Source organism: Lagopus leucura, unplaced genomic scaffold (assembly GCF_019238085.1).
Source record: "Lagopus leucura isolate 7727_CA_CO unplaced genomic scaffold, USGS_WTPT01 Super-Scaffold_797, whole genome shotgun sequence".
Classification (NCBI taxonomy): Eukaryota; Metazoa; Chordata; class Aves; order Galliformes; family Phasianidae; genus Lagopus; species Lagopus leucura.
In genome coordinates this window covers 4,843,464-4,855,353 of record NW_024962259.1, presented here as the reverse complement: position 1 = coordinate 4,855,353, position 11,890 = coordinate 4,843,464, and the positions used below count along the sequence as shown (strand labels likewise).

Here is an 11,890-nt window from a genome sequence, read left to right as displayed (position 1 = left end):
TTAATTGATCTGTAGACAAGTATATCTCTATTAGGAGCATTTTTCTATAACACTTTGATCTCTGCTATTTCTGAAGTCTGTTGCTTATCTGGTCCTGTAGGACTGCCCTTTTAAAGTCAGGCAGCTACAGCCTCTTAAAGTAGCCATTGTTCATCTGGTAGCTGCTAGCCATATCTGGTTTTTCAAGTCCAGTGAAAAGTGCCTGCTGTAACTTTGCTGTGAACGTTATTTAACTTATAGAGGGCTTATTAAGAAGTTCTAAATCTTCCCTTTGAAGTCAAATGTGAAACCAGAGAATCTAGCTCTGTGCTAGCAGTGGGGACTTCAGACATCTTAGAAACTGGCTCTGATTTCAGCAGTCTGTGTCATCCTTGGTAAATTACTTTTGCATCCTCAGAAAGAATGTCTGAAACATTCGTAACATCCTTAACTCCCGAAGCTCTTTTTCTCTACCCTTTCCAATTTTTGATTGAAGTATTAGAAGAATTCATATGTTCCCCTAATGTCCAAATCTGGTAAGAAATTAGAATTATAATCCCTTAAATACCATGCTACTAGGATGAGAAAACATTTTTCTAAGGGTTTAAACCACAAATTTCATACTAAAATGAAGTTTAAAAAAAACACAGAAAAACCAACCCTCTCAAGAATCCTCATCAAGCTGCTTAAACACTTAGATTGAAAATGTTACCAGTGTTTGCAGAGCATGGTTTATAAGGAGAGTTGTATGAAGTAACAGTATATATTTTGATGTTCTTATCTTGGTGTGGACAAAACCATGAATCCCCTTTCAGGGGAATTGAACCAGTTTGGTGTTTGTTTTGTTTTTGTTTTTTTAAGGAGGACTTAACTGAAGGCTGAGAATATACAACTGTCATAAAACAAAATATCACTTCTGTACTCTGAACTGAGATGTAGTCAGACTTCAGTCAGAATAATCCTGAATTTAGATGAGCCCAGGTGTGAGCTCTGCACTTTGTTACATGCTATGCTCAGACTCCACATTCCCAATCTCAGCTTCTTTTCAGAGGGTGAGGAATGATTTCTGCAAAATGAGCAGGAGAGAACCCTCTATAGTTTGCTTGTGGGCTGGTCATTGCTTGTTTTGGGAAACTGGCAAGCGGATGTATTGTATAATTGGCTCCTTTTCGGATTGGTAGTGTAAAGCCTCTGTTTCAGAAATAGCTTTTCTCTCTAGAGCATGAGGAAATATTCTCTATGCAGTTGCTTCATTGATGAATTGAGTACTGCAATTACAGTCTCTTAGAGCTAAAAGAATTGTAAGAGGGCCATATAATTAAACCTTAGAATGAGCTGCATGCCCTCTGCGCACATTTTAATGCATTGTTTTTCAGCATGGGTGCCTCAGCAGAGCTCAGCATAGATGGTTATAGAGCACCAAGTGTGCAGCTCTGCATCCTCTCAGTTCCAACACAGGCTGAGGAGCACAGCATTCATGCTGGCATGTAATTTTCCCTAGCAGTAATTTTCCAAATGCACTTCATGTTACACACCATGCAGTTAGGCCTCCCTGTCTTCCAGAACAGCAGAGGCACAGATAAAGGAGGCATATATCTTGGAGAGAAGAAGGAGGGGGGGAAAAAAAAAAAGTGGTTTTACGTCGGAATTCCCGCAGCCACGGTTTCCTCCTTTTCATGGGGATAACGAATGTATTACGAATGCCGCTCGTTTCCCTAAGGACGGCTCGATGCCTCGGCCCACGAGGCTACACCCACGTGGCTCTCCTCACGGAGCCCGGTCCCGGCACCCGTCCGTATGAGCTGCGCATGCGCGAAGGCCGCTGCCTGTCTTCCACGAGGGACGTGGGTGCGCAGGCGCCGCATCCGCAGCGGGCGGAGCACCGAGTGGCTGACAGGGCCGTTCTCGCGAGAGTTGCTGAGGGGACGGCGGCGGCCGCAGCGGAGCAGGCGGAGGGGGAGCCGCGGGACGGGGTTGGAGCTTGGACGGCAACCGAGGCGGCGCTGGAGGGGCGAGCAGGCGGCGAGAAACCTCGGGCGGGGCGGCGGCCCCCAGCGCTGCGTGGTGAGTGCGGGGGGGGGGAGAGGGGAGGGGCGGGGCGGATCGGCGCCGCGCCGCCGATTTTCCCCCCCCGTCCTCAACCCCCTCCGGTGATGGGAAGGCTTTTCCAGGCCTGGCTTCCCGGCTTGCTGAGAGGACGCTGAGCGCTGGCGGAGGGCGGCCCTCTCTATCGTGGCTTGCGCTCCCTGGGGGCTCCGCTTCTCTCCGTGCTCCACGGTGCGCTCCGCAGTGCCGAGGCTGCGGGCCCGAGTCCGAGAGGCGGTGCGTGCTTCTAGGTGAGGCTCTGGCTGGCTGGGCGGCCTGGGCCGGGAGAGGTGGGACCAGATCCTCTGTTGTCTGCTGGAAGGAGTTTGGTCAGGTGCTGCTGTCCCTAGAGGTCTTCAAGGGCAAGTTGGATGGGGCCCTGAGCAGCCTCCTGGTCTAGTTTTAAATGTGGAGATTGGTTGCCCTGCATGTGGCAGGGGGGTTGGAGATTCATGATCCTTGAGGTCCCTTCCAACCCTGGCTATTCCGCGATTCTGCTTGGGTCCCCAGCTGGCCTGAGAGCTGGGTCTGGGGGTGTGTCTGTGGGGGTGTGTGCACGAGGGGAAGGCTCTTGGGATATGTTTTAAACCTTCCACAAAGGGGTTCTGTAGCTTTAGGTCTTTTCCAAAGGTTGAAAGGTTGTGAGGTTGTGACTAGCCCGTAGGCAGGTTAGCATCAATACTTTTCTTTCTTCTAAACCTTTTGAGTCGAGCTTTAAATGTGAGTTTCTAAGATAGCGTTTTTTTCCTTAGCTTTTTCTTTCTCTTCTGAACTTCCTGCTTTGAGATTCAGGGTTGATTTTGTGCAGTTGGCCCTAACTTGGCAATACAGTTTCAAGTAACCTATGGAGGACATCGATACAGCCTTACTAACTCACAACTTCTGTCCTCAAATAGTGTTCTCTTTTATGACATAAGAGAAAGTTTTATGAAATATACTTCATAACTGGGAGAATAATTTGTAGATCAAATACAGTGTTTAGGGAAGTTTGTTCCTTGTTCTAAAAGTTATTAAATGGTTTTCTGTCAAGAGCTGAAATTTGAAGGATTGAAGGATTGTTAATCTTCAAATGCAATGTCGTTTGTAATCCGGTTCTGCACAAGTGTTGTACATTGAGAATTTATGCCCAAAATGGTCATTGAATTGTTGTAATCTCTCATGATTGAGTCATGTAGTGTTTAAAGTATTTCATAATACCAGAGAAGCTTACAGTATTTGAACTTTTTTTATACAATCTAAAATAAGAAAGTGAGAATAAATTTCTGCTAAGCTAATTTTTTTTTTTTACTCAATGAAATGATTTGATCTGATAAATATCTGTGGTTTTTACTGTAGCATAGTTTTGTACTGATATCAGGACTTGTCCTCTGACAATACGTACTTAAGGAAGGTGAAATGTATTAAGCTATGAGGTATTGAGTGCCGAGTGAATATCATTTATTATCCTTTGTGTTCTGGCTTGTATATGTTGATAACTTCTGTTTTACCTGGTTAGTTTGTTTTGTTATATTGTGTTAATTTGAAATCTTAAGTGCAGAGCACTGATTCTTCTTTCTATTCTTTTGTTTAGAGCTGACACTTAACATCTCTGCATGTCTTCCTGATGATGTATCCACATGTTTTTCTTTCCAATACCTTTAGTAATGTTTTGTCCTCTAACAGCTGATGAGGCTTAGACTCTGATTCTTTGCAAAATCTACTGAATCTGTTTTCTTCCTTCCCTCACTTTATCTGTTTTATACTGTTCTACTCCTCTCCATATCAGACTCCAGAGGAATAGTAAAATGAGAAAAATTAAAAGCTCTTACCTGCTATTAAAAAAAAAAGCTATTTGTAGGAGCAGTGTAAGAGGCCTACGTTACCTACATGTTTTTTGAAATATTACTTAAAAAGATCATGAGAATTGTTTCCTGTTGGCTGCAGTGATGAGGTTTCTATTTATAATTACTTGTATTCCTTCCTGATCTGCAGCACTGTATTGCAAATAAAAGTTTGCTGTTAGCTGCATCTGCAGCCTTTTCTTCCTCTTCCCTTTTTTTTTTTTTTTTAAGAGCAAAACTCAGTAAGGCAAGAGGTGGAAAACAGTGATATTCTGAGAAATCTTAGATGATCTTACTTGAGCAGCAGCTGTTAACTCTTGTGATGTGTACTCACTGTGTTCATGTTTTGACTGTGCTTATGTTCCTACTTGTCTTACCCTAGTTAAGCTTATGGAGCTAAGGTTCAGTAGTGTGCAGTGTGTCCTGTTTCACAGCAGTCTGCCAAGAGTGAATGCCTACAGCTGTACTTCCAGTGGGCAGTGACATAGCACAAGACACTTCCACAGTAAGCTTGCTTTTTTCCCCCTTATGCAGTGGATTTCTTCTAACAGTTAATAACAGTTAAAAGATCCTAAGCTTGGATACTGTGCATTTATTTCTGGTAGTTCCAATAGCACAGACAAACTGTTCAGTTGCGGTATTCGTGGCTGTTGACAGCTTTGTTAGTTTTACTGGTGTTTTGCTAGCAGTGTGTAGGAGTATGAAAGAAAGCCCTGAACTCTGTGAACGTGGAGACTTTAATGAGACGTTCTTTGGTTTTTTAAGTGTTCCTTTTTATTCTGCCAGTTTACTGCAGTAGAGATCTTTGTTCTATTTTTTTGTCTCAAGCTTCATCACTACTTATGGAGCTGAAGATTGGACAAGCACGTTCTCTGCTTCGCTGCATTCATGTAAGGCAGATTTCTTTTTTCCACAGAGGAGTTATAATGGTGCCTTTCTGAGTAACACTGCTTTTTCTGGACTGTGACAACAAAAGACTGAATTAGCAGGTGTGTGGGTGAACTGATGTTTGTAAAATCTCTTCTGTTTTGGAGAGTCGTTGACAAGCATCAGCTCTCTGCTCACTCTGCATGGGATTATTTGTGATGGCTGTTAATTCACCATCTTCCTTCTTTCAGTTCTGTTACCTTCTCTGCTATCAAATGAATCTAGGCTTACATTAAATCCTATTCTAACCTAGATTGAGGTTTATATGGAGGTTAAGGAGTTCCAGGGTGTCTGTGTATGTAATGCCAAATTTGGTGTCATCTCTTCTTTGGTGCCATAAGAGATGCTGGACTCAGCGCTGCTTTCACATGCTCCTTCTGGAGGTGTTTGTTACTGTTTGACATACTTGGCTGCTCAAGACAGTAGAGCTTCAGAAAGGTTGCTTTCATGTTAGACTGGGCCCAAACTGTTGTTTATATATAATTTTATGTCACTTTGATAGACACTCCTGTTAAGTGCTCTTACAGAGTATTATGTAAGAATATAGGACTTCTAAGATGTACAGAATTATTCGTTGGCTTGTCTATTAAAATCTATTTAAATCTGTGTAAACTGTGTGAATGGAAGAAAACGCAACGGTAACACTGTGTAAGCTGCGTCTCGAGCACGAGTTTTCCATTCGGGGATCGGAGCGCGCTGCCCTCAGCGGTTCCTGCCCGCCCGCCCCGGCGCGCCCCGCTCTCGCGCTGCCCCCGCGGGCGGAGCCGTCCTCGCAGCCGTGCCGGCAGCCGTGCCTCGCTGCATGGGACCGGACTGTGCCGCACCTCGGGCCGCCGGCTCCTCTTGGTGCCACCCCCGGCCGCCGGCTGCGGGGCCCCATTGGCCGCCGGCCGTGTCACTCGGGGGAGCCGGGCCTGGGCGAGCACGGGCGGGAGGAAGCGGCTGCTGCGCCGCGCCGGGTGGAGGGAGCGGCTCTGGGCGCGGCCCCGGCCATCGATCCGGGCCACTTCCCCTAATGGCGCGGCTCTTCCTCCTCCTCTCTCTCATCTAGGGCGGATCGTCCCCTGGCCTCCCCTGTATGTGAGAGACGGGGCCGGCGCCTCGAGCGGAGCCGGACCGTGGGAGGGTTGAGCCGGGAGCCGCCGCGGGAGGAAAGGAGGCTGCGGGGAGTGCTTCCTTCCTACTGCCCGCACTGCCTGGTGCGGCAGCCCCAGCATGGAAGCCATCGCCAAATACGACTTCAAAGCTACGGCAGATGACGAGCTAAGCTTCAAACGGGGGGATATACTTAAGGTAAGTGGAGGGTAAGGGATTAGGGATTCCCGTTTTTGCCTTCCCCTCTTTGACTTCTGTCTGGTCAGTCACTTCCGGTCCATTGGACCTGACTTTTGCTGGGGACTCAGTGGAGGATTAATAGGGTACCCTAGGGTTTCCTCAAGCCCAGGCTGGCCAGAGCAGATGCTGTTTCCTTTCTGTGTTAACCACGTCCCAGAGTTTTTCCTCCTCTCTTCTCAGACTGTGGAGTATTTGAAAACTTAGTCTGCAAATAAGCAGAAGTACAATACAGTGTACTCTGTGCTGAATTTCATTCCACAGTAGATTGCCCTTTAAAGTAATCAAGATCAGTGTGGTGATCCTTTCCTTTGCCTCCTGCCAAAGATTCTGGTGTCAAGAACAGTGATTAGGTTTCTTTCTTAGTAGATAATATTTTAGCATCAGGCTGTCAAATGTTGGTGCTGAATTTTATCTTCTGGCCTGATGAATGTGAGTGAGTGGCTTTATGTTTAATGAATCTGTGCAGATGTAAGTGGATGTTTGAGTGCATTAGAGGAATTTTGATCTACAGTTCTTTCAATATATCAAAAGCTTTTGAAAACCCCTCTTTAAAGGACTTTGAGAAATAAAAGAATTTCTAAAACTTTATTTGAAATAACACAGAGAACAAGCCCAAAAATTCGGTTGTGGGAAGAGTAAAATGTAAATCTGTAGTGATTTGGCTTCAGTGAAGCATAGTTCTAAGCTTATTTCTGACTAGTAAGAGCTTTTTTTGCATCATGTAATTGAGTTTTATTCAGTCAGTGTTACACCATGATAGTATAAGATGGGCATTTCTTTCCAAGTGTGATACATTTACTATAGAAATATTTTAAGGTGCTGATTTCTAAATTGCTTTGAGTAGAGACTGCCTTGAGTAGTGCCAATTTTGCAGATGTTGGGCTGACTTTGTGCATGTTGACAAATAACTCCTGCAGACCTCAATGGGATTATTTAGCTGCTTAAAATTTTTACCAGGAAAGGGCTTGATTTAGCAGTATTTTAAGATAAGTAGGAAAAAGGTCCTCTACATGTAAACTTACACAGTTCTTTTAGAGTTGGCATTTCAGTAATAAATTATGGAATAAATTATGGCTTTGTTAGAAATGCGGTACTACTGCATGGCTGCAAAAATGCAGCCTGCCTTGAAACTGTACTTTTAAAATAATTGTATCTGCTATGTCTTTCACATCCCTGGCCCATGACGGGCCTAACATCACCTGTTAGACCTGTGTGCCTCAATTCTCATATTTACGTAATTACCATAATATTTCCTTTTGATGTTTTGAAATGTTCAGAACTGTCATAACACTAGATTTCTTCTGCGATAACTTTGTTTATTTTCTGTTTTCAGTCACTGCTGACTGCCCTCAGCTTTTGTATTTGAAGTGTGTATTTGAAGAAGAGAGTAGTTGAAGTTAACTTGCAGAAAATGCTAAATGGAAAGGAAAACAAATATAATGAAACACAGTTTGTCACTTCAAATGCCTTTCAGTTTGTAGAAATTTTCATCAGGCATACCAGTTCTGTTTCTTTAGTATTATACTTGTGACTGAAAAGCCTCAGAGTATCCTATTCATGTGCCTCATGTAATTCGTTTTATTTATCAAGTCAGATCTGCTGCCCTTGAATGAGTGAATTGGAAAGAGAAATAAACTTGTAGCACATTGAATGCTGCTATACACTTCAGTCATAAGATAGCTTTTGCTGAGGCACGTGTGTAGCTTCAAATGTCTAGGCTTCTCCAAATCTAGCTATTACCTAGCTTTAGTGATCTTGATGCAGCTTTGGAAGGCAAAGTAAATTTGATGGCATGTATAATTGATGGCAGGAAATTGTTTTGTAGAGAAATGTTATGCCTTAACCACACTAAGGAAAGAACACAATCTGTAACCCTTTATTTCCCACTCCTTAAAAGTTTGTGTTTTTCTGTTTGCATAGAGAAGGCAAAGGTGCACCCGGTCTGACTTCATCTGATTTTTTAGCAGATAACTTGGCTGTGATGTCATGGTGCCACTATTGCTGAACACCAATGTATTCCGAGCTTGATTGAATAGCATTTGAACTGTGGTTATTAGTAGTCTTGTGGCAGAATTCCAAAAGTGAGTGAAGATAGTTGACCTTTGACTTGCAATTGTAAAACAGCTGAGTGAAGAGGAAAAGTGATTGGCCTTTTCTTTTGTGGGCAGTATATCATAAAAGCTGCTTCTATGGTTTTTACATCTCTGGTAGTACGCTGGATCCTTATGCTGGTTTATTCTAATGATTCTATAGCAGAGCATGGTGTTGCCATTCAGGAGGTAAAAACTGACAGCTTTCTTCAAGCTGCTTTAATGTTTGAAATGCTACTTGCCTTGCCTTTCCCAGAGGAAAGAAGGGTTGCTGTTTCCTTCTGTGTCCTCTGGTTACAGTACAGAGCTGCAGTTCTCAAGTTCACCATTCTTTTCATGAACTAGTGGCTGCTTCATAAAACTTGGTGTCTGGCATCCTGTCAAGTGTGTGAGGATGGCCTGTGTCATTATTAACAGCAACAGAAGTTTGAAGAATTCCTACTTGGAAGTTTTGATCACTGTTTTTCACTATGAGTAGTTAACAGTGTTCATGGTGCTTTTTCAGTCTTTTCTCAGTTCACTTGCTGTATTTATTGAGACTTGGTAACTTCAGTTTCTATCTATATTTGTTATTCAAGCTCTGAGTACCCAAAACCTTATGTATTTCTAGCAACTTCTGGTTTTCTTGGCCTTTGTGTTAACTGGAAAGTATCCAGACCTGAAGTCTGCTGATGTTTGCTGGTGGTTTGGTAGGAGTAAAGTGGGAAGAATAGAAAAACTCAAATACAACCAGCCAAGGCCTCTCTTTCTCTGTTCTTCCTATATCCAATCTGAAGTATACAGTTTAATATGAAGCTATTCTGCTAACTATTTCTGAAATAGTAGTATGAAATAACTAACTGTACTAATGAATATCTTGAATGTTAGAGTTGTTTAAAACAAAATAAAATAGGCTGCTGCTGTTTCCTCTTTTTCCTTCTTCTTTCCCAGAGCTGGGGCATAGCTGGAAAGTGATCTTCTGAAGAAGCAAATTAGTTCCTGTTTTCAGTGGTTCTCAGCAAAATTGAAGAGTACTTACTGATTATTTTTGAATAAAATTATTTGGATGGCAGCCTTTTGTCTTTAATTTTGAGGTTTTTACTTTTGTATGACACACAAACCAGCTTTCCTGGATCCCTGGAATTCTAATTTTGATCACTGACAGCACCGTTCAGCAAAACCAGGGTTTCTTTTTCTACTCTAAATCTACACTTGACAGTTACCTCAAGGTTCTGTTCATGTGACTGTTTAACAATTGACTTATTTTTAACTCTTGCATGCTGTGTGCTACCTGAAGCCTTTTGGCCTATAAGTGTTTCAGTTTGTATATGAAATAGTTAAGTGTTAGTTCCCTAACGACACTTAAAATCTCACGCTGAGCAAAAAGGAAGCGGTGCATTGTAACAATTCATCTTGTTCTTCCAGTTTAGATTAATTCACCAAACTACTAAAGGCAACATTAGTATGTTTTCACAATCACTGTGATACTGAACTGTTATATTATTTTAAGGTTATTATACTTATGCTGTCAGTTTTCCATATTTGCTGACTGCCTCTGAATGAAAATCTTTGCTTTTGTTAATGATTTTATTTATATATGCTGGAAGCTTTGAAAAATCAGAAGTAGTTATGGGATCATAACGATAAACTCCTTTGGTAGGGGAAGGAAAAAAGAAAAAGCAATATACTTAAGGCCCTGTACGTAAAGGGTACCAGCAGAGTATTTGTCATCTTATGTGGACTGATCATGAGAATTAATTTTGCTTGAGTTTTTCCTGTGTATACACTGCTTCGTGTTTCTTCTGGTCTGTGGTGCTGAATTGCAGGTTTGACAGCAGAACAGAGATAAAGCATTAGCAGAACTGAGGGCAGGTGTTGTAGCCATCTGCACAAAGGATTGTGGACTTTGGATGAATTCTTAGCCTGTGCTTATTTCTGTCTGTCAAGGGTACAATGCCTTGGTGTTCAAGCTAGCTCCTATGAAGGTGATGATTAACAAGATGCGTGATAAAGAATATTCCCCTTCTCCCCACCTGTCCCTGCTCCCTTCATTCAGTAGTGTTGGGAAAGGTGCTAACTAAAGGTGAAGGTGAGACTTCTGAATTTGATGTTTAGGTACAAAGGAGAGTAAAGAGTACTGTTCTTTTGAACACTAACATTTATGAACTAGAAATTGAACTTGTGTGTAATAATCCATTTTACCAGAGCACTAGTGAAAAGTGGCACTAGGTTTTAGTGCTTTTTTTTTTTCCTGCCTTCATCTGTTAGGAAAGCTGCCTTCAGTCTATGCCATTTCCAGTTTTCTCTTAAAAGTTCAAAATACAGATGAGTAGTGAATTGTATGCGTTCTGCATTTCTACGCAGAGCAGCAAACTGATACTGCTGCACTTTGATGCACAGGATCTTATCTGCAGCTTTGTCCTGCAGCAGTTTTCATTCTTTCATTTCCTTTGCTGGCTCTGCAGTGGCAATTACCAAACATTCGCTTCCAAGCTGGGCTAGCATCACTGACTAGAATATAGACAAGGAAATAAAAATGTGTTTTACATACTTCAGATTTTTGGAGAAAAGAAAGGCAGGAAGATACTTCCTGTGGCTTTTCTCATTACCTACAGTGTAGGAAACACTGTATAAATTTATTCCTTTCAAATATATGTATCTTTTTAGAGAAACATCACTGCCAATCTCCATCTGTCACGCCTCAAGCTGCGTTCCGTTGGTCAGGATCTAGGCAATTTTCTGCTGAATATGTAAATGCTGATAGTGAGCGATATATGCTTAACTTAAAATCATCTTGTGGCACCTCACAAGGGTAGGTGTTCAGGTGGAGCAGAAAAATGGCTATGAAACAGCCTGTATGTGTTGGAGCCTGAGCTTGTTCTCATGTATTATATGCCTGATTGGTGCCACTGTCTGACAACTTGAGTGAGAATTGCTTTAACAAACTTTAAAAGGTGTTGTTCATGGTGGCTTGTGCTGAGCACGTGGGATTGTAAGCTAAGCTCTAATAACACAAAAAGTGAACTGAATCTCCAAAACTGTTCATTTTTAGGATGTTTACTATATTCCTGAAATGCAGATGCTACTCTACAGTACTTCCTGATTAGTTACTAGATGAATATGAGATTTCCATTTTAAATTGAGTTCATAATTTTCCTAAGCTTATTTTTATCTTTGTGCTAAAATAGTGTTTTTCTCTAGATATTAAATAAAAGCCTGTTTTAAAAATATCTTGAAGAGCCTAGGAAGCTTTATTTTCCCCCTCCCCCCCCTTAAGAAACGATTGCTTGTTTGTATTTCTGTACCTGATCTTGAATCTTTTTCTTTTCAATTGTTTGTGTTCATGAAAGCAGAAAGGCAAGTCCTGTTACTGAAGATGTGTCAAAACAGTTCTCCTCCCATTCCACGGGGGCAAGTGAGGATAGTGATTGGAATTAGGTAAAAGACAGATATTTCTGTCTATAAGGTAGATTTTCTTTTGATTCAACTAAGCTGTAGTTACATTACTACTCTAAAACCTCATATTTAAATATGTTATCTCTGGAATTTATACTTTCTGCATTGAGCCAACCTACTTCTTGCTCTAACTTATATTAAAACTATGGGTTTACACGTGGAAAAATAAAATGGTGCTGTATTTATGCAAAATTGCTTCCCTTGGGACGAAAGGGGGAA

At 42.0% G+C, this 11,890-nt stretch overlaps 1 protein-coding gene across 3 annotated transcripts in view; it reads left to right on the top strand.

The window, feature by feature from the left end:
- The first annotated feature begins 1,961 nt into the window (after positions 1-1,961).
- The window catches only part of GRB2 (growth factor receptor bound protein 2), a 37,405-nt gene continuing 27,476 nt past the window's right edge, over positions 1,962-11,890 (top strand). The window contains exons 1-3 of one of the 3 annotated variants that reach the window (XM_042865309.1): positions 4,300-4,389; positions 4,713-4,774; positions 5,863-6,104. In XM_042865309.1, coding sequence (XP_042721243.1) covers positions 6,027-6,104 — 78 coding nt within the window. In that variant the 5' untranslated portion in view covers positions 4,300-4,389; positions 4,713-4,774; positions 5,863-6,026. Of the gene's footprint in view, positions 2,044-4,299; positions 4,390-4,712; positions 4,775-5,862; positions 6,105-11,890 lie in introns of those variants that run through there. The other 2 variants (XM_042865308.1, XM_042865307.1) reach the window with 2 other exon arrangements.